At 42.4% G+C, this 18790-nt stretch overlaps 1 protein-coding gene across 1 annotated transcript in view; it reads right to left on the reverse strand.

Moving 5' to 3' along the window:
• fn1a (fibronectin 1a) overlaps positions 1–18586 on the reverse strand; it is a 38520-nt gene extending 19934 nt beyond the window's left edge. Inside the window, exons 1-23 of the mRNA XM_060930188.1 lie at positions 18310–18586; positions 16706–16831; positions 16471–16608; positions 16252–16383; positions 16016–16153; positions 15595–15753; positions 14053–14250; positions 13739–13921; positions 13454–13630; positions 11016–11171; positions 10677–10805; positions 9568–9711; positions 6514–6635; positions 6225–6393; positions 5954–6139; positions 4319–4447; positions 4111–4200; positions 3820–4020; positions 2108–2383; positions 1440–1703; positions 1228–1322; positions 432–600; positions 212–298 (exon numbers count right to left, since the gene is read on the reverse strand). Of these exons, the coding sequence (XP_060786171.1) occupies positions 212–298; positions 432–600; positions 1228–1322; positions 1440–1703; positions 2108–2383; positions 3820–4020; positions 4111–4200; positions 4319–4447; positions 5954–6139; positions 6225–6393; positions 6514–6635; positions 9568–9711; positions 10677–10805; positions 11016–11171; positions 13454–13630; positions 13739–13921; positions 14053–14250; positions 15595–15753; positions 16016–16153; positions 16252–16383; positions 16471–16608; positions 16706–16831; positions 18310–18439 (3598 nt within the window). The 5' untranslated portion in view covers positions 18440–18586. The remainder of the gene's footprint in view (positions 1–211; positions 299–431; positions 601–1227; positions 1323–1439; positions 1704–2107; positions 2384–3819; positions 4021–4110; positions 4201–4318; positions 4448–5953; positions 6140–6224; positions 6394–6513; positions 6636–9567; positions 9712–10676; positions 10806–11015; positions 11172–13453; positions 13631–13738; positions 13922–14052; positions 14251–15594; positions 15754–16015; positions 16154–16251; positions 16384–16470; positions 16609–16705; positions 16832–18309) is intronic.
• Positions 18587–18790: the final 204 nt, after the last annotated feature.

The following is an 18790-nucleotide window of genomic DNA, read 5'->3' on the forward strand; positions in this document are numbered from 1 at the left end:
AATCTGACCAAAGAGGAGTACTATTTACATTCAAACAATGCACATGTAAAACAAACGCTTGTTTACTGCCAGCTTAAAATGACAGCATGATGTTTATTCCCAAATTTTCTGATCAATTGTGATAGTGCTGAGAAATTTTTCCCTTCCATGTGGTTCTATTGTGAATGATATGTAAGCATTTATGCAGACATGATAAGTTTTGAATGCTGACCTGGAATTTTGGCTTCGTTCCACTGGACTGTTAGCTCTCCAGTGTTTGGGTTGGTCTCCAAGTTGAGATCAGTGGGTGGGGACAGAGCTGAAGACAGAGATAATCAGTAAGATATGACTGCATCAGAATCATAGGAAATAGCTTCACTTCAGCTGGCTTCAATATGTTGCCAGACCTTTTCACAGTGAACAAAAGTAGAGCAGGTTCTTTGTGGTCTTACGTGTGACAACACGGCGTGTGATGGGGTTGCCTTGCCCATGGCCATCGGTGACCAGCTGCACGCTGTAGCTGTACTCCACTCCAGGGCTCAGGCCTGAGATGTAAATTCTTCCTGATTCAGAGGTGACCTCTCTGGGGGCTTCTCCTCCTTGGCTGGGCTTCACAGTTAACTGAAGAAAGGAAGTAGGGTGTGTGAGTTGGAGGGAAGGTGTATATCTATGTGCTTGACCCAAATATACCAAAACTGAAATACTTTGAATGTGATGTAATCATTACAGAATTTCAGCAGAATTTTAACAGTGAAACGTGCATTAATCAGTATTCACTGAATAAGGCATTCTAATCTTTCTTTTGACATCTACGCAAACATTTGAGCTGAACAGCATTAAACAGGGGATTAATTTAACACTACACCTGGGGCATTGTGTGCAATTTGCAAACATAAAAGCTCCCAAATGATTACTTAACAGTAAAAGTGAATTTTACGTTTTCCTCATGCACATCTGCAACTGCTTTGCAAACTGCCAATAAACTTGTAAAGGTCATGCTTTAATATGGATGAAGTACTATTACAGTCTGACTCATCCATCCATCCATCCATTATCTGTAGCCACTTATCCTGTACAGGGTCACAGGCAAACTGGACCCTATGCCAGCTGACTATGGGCGAGGCAGTCTGACTCAAAACACGCAATTTTTGAATTTTCGCATTAATTAACTGCAGTTTTGGGAAAGAACTCATACACTGTGTATGCACAGTGTAAGGTGAAACATAGGGCAAACAGCCTAAAATGTACCTTATATCCAATTCTGGGAACAGGATTCCAGGAAATTATAATGGAGGTGTCCGTGACATCAGTTGTGAAACGAGGGGCATTTCTCATTGGCAAGGCTATCAAGCAGACAGAGAGTAGAAATAGTAAGGATCAAAACCAATCCTCCCCAGGACATCAGTGTCCTTCAAATCACTCTCATCAGTGTGACCAGTGGGGTGTAGGCTGAAACTCACAGGTCCTGAAGGTCACTGTGGCTCCCTCACTGAGCACATTGCCCTTCTCAGAATGCAGTGTGGCCGTGTATGGCGTGTCTGGCTGAAGGTTCAGAAGTGTGTACTGTGTCAGGCGGCTAGGGAGGCGCAGCTGCTTAGGGTTTGACCCTTCGACAGTCAGGAATAGCCTGTAACCAGTGACCTGAGCTCTGGGAGCTGACCAGATGATCAGAGCACTGTCCTCAGTCACATTGGACAAGTGGAAGTTTGTGGGGGCGTCTGGCTCTATTCAGAAAAACATGAAGCACAGGATCAATTCAATTACATTTTAACTGTATAGTGCTTTTAAACGGTGGACTTAACAGATCCATGTGTGTTGAAAGGATGTTCAGTATGTGCATATTGGAATGAGCACAGGATAGTCTTTATGATTACAGCAACAGTTCTTATGTACAAACCTGCAGTGTCAGGAGAGATTATCTACTGAATAAAGATTGTGTCTTGGGTATAAACTGTTTTTTGGAAATGCAAATTCTTACGGCATCCATGCGTGACCATCTACAGCAGCATAATTACTACCTACAAATGGAATGGGCATCACTTTTACGAGTGAATATTTTTTGTTTGTTTGTTTTTTTCCTGCAAGTGACTCCAGCAATAAATCCACCCTGCATTTTGCAAGTACTTACTAGTGGCATACTCTCCAACCAGTGGCTCACTCTCTTCTCCAGCCTTGATGGCGAAAATAAAGAAGCGGTAGAGGGTTCCAGGCTCTAGTGGCGTGATCTCTGCATACGTATTGTATATGATGGGTAGCATTGTCTGTTTCTCAAGCAGTCCATCAGCACCAACCTGTCCTACTGACACACGGTACCCAGAGACATCAGGAGAAGCAGTCCAAGTGATGGTGATCTTTGAGTCAGACACCTCAAAGAACTGCAGGTCAGTCGGGGATGGGATTTCCTCTGTGGGATAAACAGAGTAGCTTTGGATTAAAAACTCTCAATGACTCTAATCATGGCTCAAAGGTAAATTTTCCAGCAACAAAACAAAACCAACCAAATTAACCAAACAAATTATAATGGAGGATTTTCAAAAGCAAATCTTCAGCTTTTAAACTTTGCTTTAACTTTTCCAGGATGTTCTTCTCTGCACCAACTTTAAACTACATTACATTTCATCCAAACAAGGTCTTAACTCATTTCAACCTGTAATTTCCATTCACTGAGACATGACAAGCTGTATTTTCCATCCAATAAAACACTTCCATCTTAAGAGAAGAATTCACACACCCTACTGGCATACAGATTGCCCTAAGAGGAGGAAAAATAGTCTTGCAATGGAGACAGCACAAATGTTTTAGTCCAGGATAATGTCTGAGCAGAACCCTATTGCCATAGGACAGGATTCCAAAGGAGAGACTCATACTTAGCACTAGCACCTGAGCAAACTTTGTTTTGTCTGTAACAATCAAATCTACAATAATGAAAATCTTCACTAAGTCAGGGCACACCAACATCTAGGTTTCAAGATACATCTTTATGATGCGCTGGGATGCATCCTCAGTGATGTGCCTGGGGTCATTGGGGGTTTTGGGTCTTTCAACATCAGACCCCCTCACCCAGGTGACCCAGCCGGGGTTGATCAGGTCCCGGCTTGCATCCCAGCAGCAACAAGCCAGGGGTGTCGCTTCTTCATCCAGAACCACCTTGTGGCTCTTTCTGTGGCTTCAGTGATGGAGCGTATAGCTCCCCTTCTTTGTGCTCCAGTCACTCCCAGCACTGTCAGAGCTTTGCAGAGAGAGTGGCCTATGAAACCTCGACAGCCCAACTTCGATGGCATAACAGCGACCTCGCCAGCTGTTGCTTCTACACTCCTCCATGAGCTCCCAATTTCCTCTCATGAGCCTCCTCCATGTTTTCTTCCCAGAACACTGTGAGTTCCCACATGATGACTTGTCTGGTGGAGTCTGAGAAGATGACCAGGTCTGGGCAGAGTGTGGAATTGGTGATGTGCTCTGGAAACTTTAACTAAACTAAGATCGACAGATAAACTATCTAAATCTTTCAAATGAAAATTAATATTTGATTGAATTTTTTTTTCAAATAAAATAGTGCAACTTTGTTTTTCTACTACATCCATAGATATTTATCAAATTCAAGTACAGGCTACAGTTAAAATGTCATAGGTTTTAAAAACATCGCAATGATCTTCACATAATTGCATGTCAGGGAAGATTCACAAGCACTGACGCCCTGGAGTTTTTACAGAAATAATTTCTACTTGGAACAGGATCCAAATCTTGTCGACAAACAGATGCTCTTTATCCTGTTATTCATGGCATACTTCGCGCCTCTAAAATCTGTTTTAAGTATTTTATGATGTTTTAGTGTCCGTGTACCTAGCACTGGTTCTCCAGCTGTGTTGACCTGCACGAACACAGGCTCACTCTCCAGATTCTCTTCCACAGCATAGATGCTGATGTTATATAGTTGGCCAGGTCGAAGGTCACCAAGAGTCACAGAGGTCGCTGTGTTGGGCAGATTCAGCTCAGTGCTGCCAGAGCTCCCTTCAACAGATGGAGTGTAAACCACACGGTAGCCTACGGGCATAGAATTAAGGTCAGCACATTTTCCCCCCTTCACATGTAGGACATTAAACATGGTTAACATTAAAGACAGACTGAGCAGACCTGTGATGGGAGCCAGGGGTTTGGACCATCTGACCGTGATGGAAGTCTCATCTACATCCCCCACCTCGTGACCTGTAGGAGCATCAGGAGCTGCGGAAGGAGAGGAGACGAGATTAGCCTGGAGATACTGTAGTAGGCTTTCATTTTTAGGAAATTGCACCACCTCTTTCTTTCAACCAGGAAGAAAACCTTTTCTCCACATATTTACCTGTAGTCTGGGAGGTGGTGAGGATTAGATTGGAGTCTCCTTCATCAGTAACTTCATACACATTAACTGTGTACTTTCTGCCTGGCAGGAGTTCACTGAGATTCACAGAGGTAGCCGTACGTGGAAGATCTGTAAATAGTAAGTTAACAAGACATCTGAAACACTGTTTTTTATACAATATACAATACAGTTAAAGTCCCAGGGACCTCTAATCAGTAACCACCTTCTAATCTTGCTCTACTTATTTTGCTATCTAGTTTTGTGTCCACAATATGGAGTACAACCTATGTAATTTTACAATGTGCGGATTCACTTCACCAGAATTACTTTTTTTTAATGCTTTCAGTTTAAGCTGGGGTGTACTAATCCTGGGTAAAACTTGCAGAAACTTCATTCTGACCAAATCAAACGCTTTACTCTCTAAAACACTTAAAGGTAGACTGCCTTTCAGATTTTTCAGGTTTAGGTCATAAAAAGAATTTTCCTTGACACTCAATTATCTTTGTTTAGTGGACCGAAAGCTACTGAATTCGAATTACAGACTTCCAATTTTATTAGTTTTTTTTAATAGAACAATTAATGAATTTGGGGCCACGTGGCCCTAAATCCTCTGCTGTTATTTCTTGCTTCACCGTGACGCAATACAAGATACTACATCATGCATCATGTGGTGGGCTTTCCCCATTCATGCAAGGCATTGTGGGATACAAATTTGAAACAGGAAAGAAAAACGGAGGACGCGAATAAAATGTGAAAGACCAAGTACAGTAACGGAAAGCGAGAAGAAAAGACGTTATGTTGCAAAGGAAAGGAAACGCAGGACCAAACTAATAAATATTGGCGGTCAGCGAGCACCTCGGTGTGATCAGCTGTTCGTTTAGCGACAGAATGATGGAACTGTCAGTGCATGGTCAAGGTAAACCTGTAGATGGCAGTAATGCAACACTGGATGCCAGCTGCCATAAAACCCAACAGAAGAAGAAGAAGACAACGCTAAAATGTAAACCTGCGCATGCGCACATGGACTTCCTTGGTCTGCTTGCCTGCGCGATGCAAGCGATTTCATGCACATTATTTGCTAGGGAATCCCCTCAAATTAAATAACTTCCCAGCCACAGAATGGTCTGGTTTTTTTTTTTTAGATATTACAGAAACATATATCACAATGACCAAATTTCAGAGGGAACTAAATTTCACTGGTTTTATAAAATCGAAAGGCCATCTACTTTTAAAATATTTTATATTCATTGCACATAAAACATATGGGCGGCACGGTGGTGTAGTGGTTAGCGCTGTCGCCTCACAGCAAGAAGGTCCGGGTTCGAGCCCCGTGGCCGGCGAGGGCCTTTCTGTGCGGAGTTTTCATGTTCTCCCCGTGTCCGCGTGGGTTTCCCCCACAGTCCAAAGACATGCAGGTTAGGTTAACTGGTGACTCTAAATTGACTGTAGGTGTGAGTGTGAATGGTTGTCTGTGTCTATGTGTCAGCCCTGTGATGACCTGGCGACTTGTCCAGGGTGTACCCCGCCTTTCGCCCGTAGTCAGCTGGGATAGGCTCCAGCTTGCCTGCGACCCTGTAGAACAGGATAAAGCGGCTAGAGATAATGAGATGAGATGAGATAAAACGTGTAACTTACCCAAAACCATGGGTTGTCCTTGCGGTCCTCCCTCCTCAGTGAGCTCGTACTCCACTCTGAAACCAGACACGGTGTCAGAGGCAGACACCCAGGAGATGACGAAGCTGCTGGAAGTGATCTCAGTCACAGACTCTGAGGTGTCCACCAATGGAGGTGGAGGAGTTGTGTCTCCTTCAGTTGTAGCCACTGGGAGGAGATGGGACACATGGAGCATGTGGTTTAAGAAAAGAGGAATTACATTTTATGTTTGACTGACACACTGGATACTCACAGGAGCCATAGTTGGTAGTGAATTCAAAACGAGTGACCTCTCTGCGACCGAATCTTAAAATACTGATGAGCTGACCCTCATAGGTGATGCCTGGCTTCAGTCCAGCAATGGTGTAAGAAGTGAGATGGCCTGGAATGGTAACCTCCTTCCATGGAGTACGAGTGTTTTTCTATTGAACAAAATATGCCCACTAAGCACACAACCTCTGAATACGAGAGACATATCATAATCATCATGCTAACCCTTCAGAAATGGCTGTGAAAATACTAAAAATTGATAAAAAACTGACCTCTTTCCACTTGAGGACATACTGGACGATATGGGCAGAGGGGGAAGTGTTCCACTGGATTGGGTGCGAATTGGGCTGGTTGCCAGCTTCTGTAATAATCACCTGTACTGGACGATTACCACCTGACAAAGAAGCCAAGACTTCAGTTTTCCCTTTCAGTTCTTAAGATCGTTTGAGACACAGATCAGATTTTCAAATCCAGAGTCAGTCAATAGAAGGCATTTTTAATTGCTTCATATGAAATGAAGCAGTCACCACATCATGGATTGTTATATCAAGGTCTCTCTTTCTCTCTCTCTCTTACACACACACACACACACACACACACACACACACACACACACACACACACACACAGCAGTAAAAACCCAGGAAAGTGTATACTTAAAGGAGATGAACCACAGGTCAAAACATGTCTGTACACTTCTGCTACCTGACTTTAGTGAGAAACCGAAATGGGAAATTTGACACAGCTCTGCAAGATTCTTCCTGAGGTTTCTACACTCACACATGGTTGATGTTGGTGTAATACTACCATTTCTTTCTGAGGTTGCCAAACCCAACAAAACAAAAAGCTCTTTCACATTTGCTCAACCAAAAGAGCTAAAAATAAATACACAACTTTCTTGATTCAAAGACAGTTATTTACTTTTATAAGCATGTTGCAATTTTATTTCTATTTCCCAAACCTTGTTCCTTTTAATGTAGTAATTTCTTGAAGCACTTTAATCCCAACACTGTTTAACAAACTCACCTTCACATAAAGCGTAAAGTACATCAGCTACACGTGGCAACTTTGCCTCATTGGAGTTTGGGGAATCTGGTCTCCATTTCTCCCAATTACTGTTATGAAAGGCCAATAACTTGCTAGTGTGTCTACAGCAGCATTTAAATCCCATTTAGTGTTATTTATGTGTTATGTTCCACCAGCAGGCCGGGCTGCAGTGTTTCCAGCATTCTCACAGCTGTATGCCATTATGCAGAGCTATTGTTCTCGGGTCCCCAACACTTAAAGCTCTCTTTTGACCCCATTCAAGCCACACAGAGGCAACATTCCTATCGTAACTAAAAAAAAAAAAATTGGTTTCCAAGCCTTGAGTGCAAATTTTTCAATGTATATGTCTATTTCTTTACACTAGAGCTATAGATGTATCTGGTGTAAAAGCAAAAAAAAAAAGTGCCTGAAGAGATTAAGGTTATCAAGAATAATAACCATCATTTTGCAACTTGAGCCGTCAACGATGGACATGATGTAAACCAGTGAACGTCTTTGCAGATGCTGTAGTGGTGCAACCAGCAGACAAACATAAATTAGTTCTAACACTTTCTCAACGAAAACATGACAAGGAATTTCTAAAGGCTGTAGCACTACCAGGCAAACAAAGAATAAAAAAGCGATAGGGGCCAAAAGAGTGAAAAGTTGATTGCATGGCCGTCTTTCTCCATCTCCCAACTTCAAAGCCATGAAACAATTTAAAGCGCAAAGCACTGGTTTCAAACAACACATCTAAAAAGGACAAACATTTGTTCAAAGCAGAGCAACCGCTCTATGGAACACATGGACAGGATCTCTCAAACATCTGAAAGAGGAAGTGAGCAGCAGTGCCTCTATCACTGGAAACATCTGGAGCTCATTGACTTCTAACCCACCCTTAACCTAAGCTCAAAGGATCACTCACAGCACTTCTCAGCATGAGCTCTGTGTGTGTGTGTGTGTGTGTGTGTGTGTGTGTGTGTGTGTGTGTGTGTGTGTGTGTGTGTGTGCACACGTGTGTAGATACACATGCTTTATTCTTCGTTTGCATGTGACATCAAAGCTAATTATGCATGAGGCTTTGAACCGGAAGTCGGCCATGTTGGAGGATATACACAAACTCACGTGGCACACATTTCCTATAGAAGATATGCTCGAGAGGTCATTATGCTCAAGAATTCCTTTTATTTCTTTGCTATGCCGACTCTTTGTGCTGTAATTGGATGCGGGCACAACTCTATTTGAGACAAGGGGACTTACAAGTTCTTCAGAATTCCAGTAGTTAAAAATAATCACTGAGAAAAAACAAAAGAGCTGGGGGCGTCATGGCTCAGGTGGCTAAGGCGCCATACCATAAATCCGGGGACCCGGGTTCGATTTCTCCCCGTCTCTCTCTCCCGCTCATTTCCTGTCCTGTCTCTACACTGTCCTATCCAATAAAGGTAAAAAAAAAAAAAGAGCTGTCCAGGGAGTGTAGACGTCAGTGGCTGTCCAACATAATCCGGGCTGATCTAAGCGATGAGACAGCAAAAACCACACGAGTCTGCAGTGAACATTTTATCAAATGGTAAGTACTGTGAACTAGTTATTAATGAAAGATCGCAATATATAAGAAATATTGGCTCATTTAATAGCCTGGTCGTGCAGAAACTCACCGCTGTCAAACGTGACAAAGTCGTGATCATCGTTTGCGTGATCTGACAATCAAAGGCTTCTACGATTATTTCATTTTAAAAAGAGCTGTGTATAATTTTTGATGACGCTGCTTTTATTTGGCTTTTTTTCAATTAGGGAAACCAGCTGAGCTCTACAATTTTACAGATCCAGACTGGGCTCCAGCACAAAATATGGGCCACAAACAAAATCAAAGATGGTACTAAAGTGGTAGCTCGAAATGCTAGGCTTACAGAGCGCAGAAAGAAACGCAAAATTATTGAAGAATCTTCCTAAATGATCACAGAGTCAATCGAACAAGATTCATGTCAATCCACTACCTCAAATACTGCACCCTCCTCGCCCAGTGAGTGCGCTTTTATACAGTAACTAAATATGTAAAATAGTGTATTAGAGCCCTATCTTTTGAAGCAGTCAAAATGTTTGTTTTTAAAATAGATTTGAGAAATGACTACAAGCTTCGAAACTCCTCTTTACCTTCCAGTCTGTAGTCTTACCACTGTGTGTTTATATATGTGTTTATGTTGTATATCCTCTAACATGGCAGCGGTCAATGACACAAGCAGTTTTGGTCACGTGGTTGCAAACGAAGAACAGTAACCCTCATAGAGATGGGCTTGACTCACCATGGAAAGAGTGCTGGGGCTCACAGCTCATCTCTCCCAGCCCATTACCATTGCAGTAACACTTGTAGCGAAGTCCATGGATGACTTTGTCCCACGACTCTCCGATCTGATAGAAAACTTTGGTGTCTGGCTCCTGGCACTGGTCTGGAAGAGGAAATGTGTGTTGGGTCATTGTTCAGTTATTAAAGTAACTACTTACTAAAGTCTCAGTTAACAAAAGTTAACAGTTAAAAGAAAAATGAATGCAGCAGATTAAGGTTAAAACCAGAATTTGATCGTCTCACTCCATTTTTCTTACACAACACCAACTTAGGTTTCAAGAACTAGATTTCTTTGATCTATAACAAACTGTTTGATAAGGTAGTTCTACAAATAACAGCAGAGAAGTGCCAAAGCACTGACTACCACAAGGAAATCCAGATTCTCCCCAAACCTTCTCATGCCTGCCCTTTCCCTTTCCCAGCAGGTAATATCTCATCTCATCTCATTATCTCAAGCCGCTTTATCCTGTTCTACAGGGTCGCAGGCAAGCTGGAGCCTATCCCAGCTGACTACGGGCGAAAGGCAGGGTACACCCTGGACAAGTCGCCAGGTCATCACAGGGCTGACACATAGACACAGACAACCATTCACACTCACATTCACACCTACGGTCAATTTAGAGTCACCAGTCAACCTAACCTGCATGTCTTTGGACTGTGGGGGAAACCGGAGCACCCGGAGGAAACCCACGCGGACACGGGGAGAACATGCAAACTCCACACAGAAAGGCCCTCGCCGGCCACGGGGCTCGAACCCGGACCTTCTTGCTGTGAGGCAACAGCGCTAACCACTACACCACCGTGCCGCCCAGCAGGTAATATGTAATACATAACAGAAGACATCCACCCCTTGAAATGTGACTGGTTCTCATATTTCTGGATGCAGTAACACCTGCCAGTCATATGTTCAATCCTAACCTCTAATTTTCCAGTGCCATGTCTATATTTTCAGTTTCTTGAAACAACGCATCAAAACATTTAAACGTTTAATAAAGTTGGGGTAACAGTGTTGTCTCTGGTGATGGGTAAAAATAGCTCCAGGTTATCACGTTGTTGATGTAAACTCACCAATAGCGTCACACTTCCAGCGTCCACGGCCCTGGCCGAAGCAGGTGCAGTTCATCATGTAGCCCTCATCATGACGTTTCGTGAAGGTTTGGTTCACCTCATAAGTCAGACCATCTACAATGCATTGGTCTGAGAACAACAGAAGCATTGGTATTACTCTGATACCCAAAAGATGATTATTTTCTAAAACTGGCTTTTATATAAAATGCCTGCATTGGTGGAAAAAAAACAAAACAAAACTACATCTTTTTTATGCAGTGCACACAGTACAGGTGAGCAAACACTGGCTCAAAACAAAAAACAACAAGCCTCAACTTTTACCTCCAGTGGAGACCTTACCTTTGAGCTGTGAGTAGGCGATGCAGCTCCACTCCCCACGTCCATTTCCTACACAAGTGCAGCGCATCATGTGCCCCAAAACATCATGGCGTTTATCCCACTGATCTCCCACACGGTACATTACTCCCTCGCTGGTGGTGCAAACCTCCTCATGCTCTAAAAGGGCAAGAGATTATTTGGGTGATTATTTTCTCCAGGTAATGACCTATACAGAGACTTAGGCCCTGTCCACACGGCAATGGATTCAGGTGAATCTGATAAAATTCTTTATCGTTTCGGCCTGGCGTCCACACGGCACCGGCGTTTTGGGTGCCCCAAAACGAAATCTTTTGAGAACGGGTTCCAGAGTGGAAAAATCTGGCAACGGCGCCGTTGCGAAGTCGTCTGGATGAGTAGAATGGATTTGTTTACGATGACGTCATAACCACATGACAATCCCGCCAGCAAAAATAGGGAAAAAAAGGAGCGATCTCACCTCTTCAGATGTTGGTTTAAGTCCGACAATACATTCCTCAAAAAGGGCATAGAAGAACAAAGTAATCCATCAACGTGTAGCATTCAATTTATTCCGGACCATTAAAGAATTCTGGAGGATCTCAGAATGTTGGCGTACCGGCTTCCATCTACCCCCATTCATTCCTCTTTCCGCGTCTCCATTCAAAAAACAAGCACGTGATTTAAAGGGACTATAGCCATAGGACAGGGAGTGAGAAGGTGTGCGCGTGTGACAGTGACAGGGTGAGTGACGGGGAAGAACCTAGGCTCATGCTCGCCCTGAATTTCTCTTAAAGTGAAGGCAGAAGAACGTTCAGCGCCTGGCCAGGCTTTCTATGTATTAATTTACATTGATGTTTTAATATGAAATATAAATAAGTGTCTTAGATAATAGATACTATTTTACGCTACTGACTAATAATCAAAACTTTATGTGGCTGATGCTACAGAAGAAGGGGTTTATGCGCATGCGTCTACTTCTTCTATTGTTCTGGTGTCTCCGATGGGACCGTCTTACAGCGCACGTAGAGGTGTGGCATGTGTATTGCATCGTTTTCAGCAAGCGTTGCGCTGCCATATGAACCTGATATTTTAATGATCCGTTGCCCATGTGGACGCGATATTTAAAAAAAAAAATCTCGTTGCCGTTGTCGTGTGGATGTAGCCTTAATATTTAAGTCTTGATAGGACATGAAAGATGGATGGATCATTAACCACATTTGAAGGACATGCATTATGACGCACACAATCTTTGGCCAAAGATAACCCTTTGTTCACAAAACTTCAAAAACCCATTACCATGATGGAAATACTACCTGCAAACTCCTACCACAAACAATTCTGATTGCTTTGAAAAGTGTCCTGGTGAAGCACTACAGAATAATCTCATTGTTGAGAGTCAGACAGAGCTGATTGACCTGTTAGGGAAATGAAAGGGGGTGGTTTCAAGTTGGATAAGAACACCAAGGTTGAGAGTGAAAGGGAGTTTAAGGAGGAGCTCACAGATCTGAAAGCAGCTGCCTTGGACCACAGCCAACTCCATAATGCTTCACTGACAACCAGACCCCCTCCATTTGCAAACCAGGGCAGCTGCAGGGCCACCGCTATTCTAGATGTAGTCTTAAAGATAATCCAGCCAGAGAGTCGCTCTCATTTATTTACTGGCTTAATTACTTTTAAAGTGACTTTTGCACTCTTAAAAGGTGACATGAGTGGCTTATTAACTGGCCACTCGTTTTAAATGTTCTCAGATGGTGAACAGACGTACAGAATAGAAGTATTATGGATTAGAGGGGAAAAAATAGAAAATAAAAGACAGATGCAACTTAGTTTTCAGTGTTTTGCAAACAATGATCCCAAAAGTATGAGCTGTACCCTATAAAGAGAAAATCCACTTTGTCCTCTACCCTTTAAAATGCATAATGTTCCCAAGCACCAAACATGATCAATAAATCTTACTATTAACAAATGTCTGTGAAATCCTGCCTGGCTCCTCTTAATTAGCCCTTAGAAGTCACAGATGCCCATCAAAGTCCCAACTCAGAACAGTGTGTCTATGTAAATGTGACTGGATAGGTGTTGACTCAGCTTTTGTTCCTCACTGGTGGGACCCTCTTATCTCTTATTTGGCCTCCTCCCAGCATTAGGGATTAAGGTTTCCATTATCAGATTATACACATGATGCAGTTTATCTTATCTCTTCAATCTTTTACAAAGTAGGGTAACCATCTTCCAAAGACAAAGATTAGTTTGACCAACACATCCATGCATGTTTAAGATCAGATCAGGATTTTAAGAAAGTGCAAACAGGTACGGTATATATGAGACCTTGACAGTAACCAGATTCTGACTGTATTTCATGTAGGTGAGGATGTTAAACCATGGGGCACTTCTTAACATTGCCACCATTGGGGAGCGCTAAATGATATTTTATTTGCACTCACCAGCCATGGGGCAGAATCCAAACAGCTTCTCGCCATCAAAATTATATGTGGTGCCACACCACTTCATGCCATCCCTGCGTCCATCAGCTGTGCAGTCCGTGTAGTTATGGCCATTGTAGAGGAAAGGGAAGTGGCACAGCGCACCATTGGAATTTCCTCCTCTGGTGGTAACCAAAACTGCAAAACAAGTAACAGACAACAAGATTAGGATCTGATGATTGTTCAGTTACAGCTAAAGTCTAACTGATGGCTTTGGGGGTTCATTATGAATATTCATCCACTCACCGTTCTTTTCTGTGCACAGGGAGTACTGGCGATCTTTTTCAAAATCAGATGTGGTACTGCACCAAAGCTGCCCATCATCACGCCCCTCTGAGGTGCATGAGTAGAAGGTCTTGCCCATTGACACAAATGGGAAAACACACGGCTGGCCATTTGAGTTGCCACCATAAACTTTAGAATGGCCCTCTATGCACAAGAAGAAAAAAAAAGTTCACCAAATAAGAATAAATTCAGCAATAATTTCTCTATTTTTTCCAATACAATACAAGAGCACCTGGTGGCATGCTTGAGAGGACATATTAAGGGATGAAACTGACCCCACTCTTTACAGCTGACACCATTTCCTTGGCAGGTACACAACATCTGCTTGCTGCCCTGAGTCTTGATCCAGCGCATTCCCACAGTATAGGACACTCCTGACTCTGTTACACAGGTGCCCTCAATAGGGGCCATGGGAAGGGGTACGGGTTGGAACACAGCCGGCTGTACATTGGTGATCACACGAGAACCAGTGCCTGCAATAGCCAAAAAACAGAAGATGAACACATGTGATTAAAGTGTTATCAACTGTTTCCATTACTGTCTTGGCTGAGCACTAAAGATTCAGTTCTGACAGATTTTATTGTGGTATGCTCAAGATTTTATAGCTTTGTAAATTCAAAAATGTACAAAGCTAAATAAACTGATGTAGTTCTGACCATCTATAAAAAAAACCCCAACTGTCATGATAATTATCAGACCACCATATGGACACAAGTGTTTTATTGGGAAATATACCACTCGTATTTTTCATACAAGCTATATCTGGGACGTGGAGAACCAAGACCGTGACATAAATCTCTGTACACCACTTGTAAGGAAACTGATGAATTGTTTTAATAAATTTGGGTCCTTTTTGTATGTGAATGTGTCTATATAATAAAAAGAAAATCATACGTTGGCTTGAATATATGAAGTTTATCTTCTCACGTTGAAAAACTTGCATTTTTCATACAAAATACATCCCAGATCTTAGTGACATATTTAAATAATATTGGCTGGCACTGAGTGGTCTATCAGATATCTTCCATTCAGCTAGCATGATACTGAACAACTCGAAGGCAAGTTCAATATCATGCTAGATGAATGAAATATATCTGATATACCATGCGAAAAAGCCAGACAACATTATTATTATGATACATACACGTTCCTTTCGGGTGTTCAACGTGTCTTTCAAAATTCTCTCAAAATCTTCCGTATTTAATGAAGCAAACCAGGCGGCCATGTTTGTTTGCAAATTGTCACAGTCGTTCACTAGCACAGAAGTTTTACGTCTCCGAAGTGTGACATCATGTTGTCTTGACAACCATGCAATATCGTAAACCATATTCAACGCTCATTCTTCATTGATTAGAGTGGCGCAATACACGTAGGATAAGCGATATGATAACAATACTGCATGCTATCAAACCAAATGAATGAAACCTGCTAGAAGGGAATAGAATACATGTTTTTATTCCATCGAAAAAGTGTCCTGTATGGATAATAATTTCCGATATTTCACTCCGATGAAGTCCCTCCCAGTGTTTTCCCACTGATTTGATGCGCGTTGTCAAAATGGCGAACCGGTTCAAAATGAAAATTCTTTTGATTAACTCGCATGTTTTTTGTGTGTGGATGTGTCCATATAATATAAAGAACATTACAAAGATATGAAGATACGAAGTTTATCTTCTCGTGTTGAAAAACATATTGTGAAATATACATTCCCCACTCGAAGATAAACTTCATATCTTTGTGCAACCATATAACATCTACATAATATCCGCATATAAGCAGCTCATTTTTGGAAGCCACTCTAATATTCAAGATCTTACCAAGGCCAGTAGTCTGCAAAGAAGCATGCCTCTCGCATTTCCACTCGCCACGGCCATTGCCAGTGCACAAACACTGCAAGATGTGTCCCTGGGCATCTGTCTTAGTCCAAGTATCCCCAATGCGGTAAGACATGCGAACGTCCTGGTCGTTACAGCGATCTGAGAATACCAAATACACAGAGGTTTTTATTTCATTCAGTCCATAACATTCAATAATAAAATAAAAAGCTGCACTTTTCTAGCAAATCAAGGTTAATGTTTTTCCTTTGTCATTAAATTGCTACCCCCTGATGCCAGTGGGTTTCACTGTAATGGCTTTAATTAGGTAATTAAATTGAGAGGCAGTGAGCCTGAGAGAAAGGTATGCACGGTTTTGAGTGTTAAACCAAAGTAGTGTTTCGTAATGCAGAGGTTTTCTTACTTCTAGATGTGCAAGTGATGCGCCCACTTCCCTCCCCTAAACAGGTGCAGTCGATGATCATCCAGCCCTGGTAGGGTTTCTCCCAGGTTTTCCCCACAGTGTAAGAGGTGCCAGCTGAATTATCATAACAGCGCTCCGCTAACAGGGAAAGAAAGGAAATCGTGGATTTAACATTCGTTCCGGTACATCAACATCCAAGCCCATGCCTAAATGAATCATTTTTTGTGATATCTTACCAGCAGGTTTGCAGGTCCATTCCCCTTTTCCATTGCCCAAACAGACACACTCCAGCATGTAATCTCCAGTGTCATGAGGTCTCATCCATGTGTCTCCAATCTTATAAGAGTTTCCCCCTTCATGGCAGCGGTCTACACGGGCATAAAAGGAAGTAAAAATATAAGGCACTGAGACAGTATGATATTGAATACGTTTAAAAAAATAAAGGTTCTACCCACTTCCAATAGTGCAGCTTATTTTCCCTCTGCCAGAGCCAATGCATGTGCAGTCCCAAATCATCCCATCCTTTGGTCTTTCGTAGGTTTCTCCCACCCGGTATGAGCGAGCATTTACTTTGTCATAACAAGTCTCCTCAGCTAACGTAAAAATAAACCACATCATCAGTTAATTGGCATTGAGTTCATGCACAGAAATTCATTGCAGCATGCTACTGCACAATAGAGGTGAACTTACCCTCTGGCTTTGTTTTACACTTAATGCCAGCCACTCCATAGCAAGTGCAGATTAGCACAGTGCCCAGATAGGTGCGTTCCCACTGCTCACCAACTCCATAAAACTGTCCATACTCTATACAGCCATCTGGGTGGAAAATAATGGCAGAAATGAAGCCAGTACAATTCTTTACTTGAAACACTTTTTAACCACAAGGACACACACACACACACACACACACACACACACACACACTGGAAACAAAGCACAGCTCTTTTCCATATTAGGTCTGATCCTCTGCCAATCCATTTATGGACAACAATTAAGGATTAATACTTGTACTAAACATTTTTGTGCATTTAACAACAGTGTTGTTGATGACGTAACTACCTACTTTTTCCCCCCAAGTAATCAGTCTTAAGTCAAAGCCCCTTTCTCTCTCTCTCTCTGGTTGGTAAACTGAGAGTTGGTCTGTATAGCAATTTACAGTAGCTAATAGCAGCTTAGGAACGGAGGTTGACACATCAAAGCCATTTAAAATTTCAATCTGAATCAAAAGATAGTCTTGTCTGAGCCTGTTTCCAGTGATAAAGAGATGTCTGAATTCTCACTCCTGGCACCCATTCACAAGCTGGCAAAGGGTCAATCCCTTTAATGAAAACACATTTAAAGTGATGGAATATAAGGAAGAGACAAAAACAGAATACTGGTGGGGGTGCACAAAAATGTAATGTTAAATTAATTTCTTTATAGAGGAGAAAGAACAACGACTCTGAAACACAAAGAAAGCTTTAATAAAAGCAGATATGTTTATGAAAACTTTTATTGAAAGGTTTTCCCTACTTCTTGTACAAGTGAATAACCTAAAGCCTCCCACACACACACACACACCCAACAACCCACCCACACCAGAGCATTTTTTAAGGATTTTCCACTAGGAGACCAACTGGTCTGGGCAATACAATCACAGGCCCCAGAGTCCATGTGGCTGCACCGCTGTGGCATATTCTGTGATGCAAAATGGTTCACCAATCACCATACAGACAAACACACTACAGTGACTACACAGCTATCAAGAGCAATTACCAAGCACAAATGTTATGTCAAAGACACTCAAAGTTACACAGTAATGACATCGGATTCTGACATCAGCCATCTCAGTAACCAAATTTTAGTTTTGTTTTTCTTAACCAACATGATCTTGTGTATATATCTTATAACACAGATCTTCGTTTTCCTTGTTAAATGTATACGTATGGTACTTGGTTAATTAATTGCAACTGATTGAACCAAATGATAAGACATAACTTGGTTTAAAATTTGGTCTCCCAGTGAAGCTGGTTTGGCATTGACTGGGAGACCAAATCTGGCCACTGGGAGACCATTTGGTCTCCCAGTAACTATGTTAAAAAATGCTCTGAACCCACACCCACCACCACCAAATACAGGCACAGAACTCAGCTAAACCTGAAGACAGTGCATGCGTCTGAGATGAATATAGAGCTAATTCAACTATAAGGTCACCATTAAAACCATTTGCATGAGCAAATTGATCCATTCGAACCCAAAACCCTGAGATTCAAGTGAAGTGATCAAACAGAGAGCCGGTCCGCAGGTCGACCCACCTTGAGACACGGATGATAAGGAGCGCTCATGCGCCTGCCTCCTGCTTTTCCGTGCGCTCTTGGGCAAACAGAGCACCGCACCGGAGAACAGCAGCACCACCAGCACCGTGGCCACGCAGCCACCGGACATATTCACGGGGAAAGATGGAACCACACCAGCAAACAAAACCCTGTTCTTTGTAGTGGAGGAGACCTGAGAGAGGTAGAGAGCTGTAGCTGACTGAGTCTCCCTCTCCTCCTGCTGGCGCACCTCTGCGGAGAAGTTTCAGCTGAGAGCGGTTTTATTTGCGCCCCACATTCCACGGGAGGAGCTAACACACACACACACACACACACTCCAGTCATGCTTTTGAATTACACTATCCAAGGTTTATAAACAGATTCACTGATTCATGCAGAGCAATTCATATAAATCTCAAACATGAATCACACTCACCTAAAAGAAGGCTACTGAAATCCAGGCAAGTCCAGTGGTTTTTAT

Source organism: Neoarius graeffei, chromosome 9 (assembly GCF_027579695.1).
Source record: "Neoarius graeffei isolate fNeoGra1 chromosome 9, fNeoGra1.pri, whole genome shotgun sequence".
Lineage (NCBI taxonomy): Eukaryota > Metazoa > Chordata > Actinopteri > Siluriformes > Ariidae > Neoarius > Neoarius graeffei.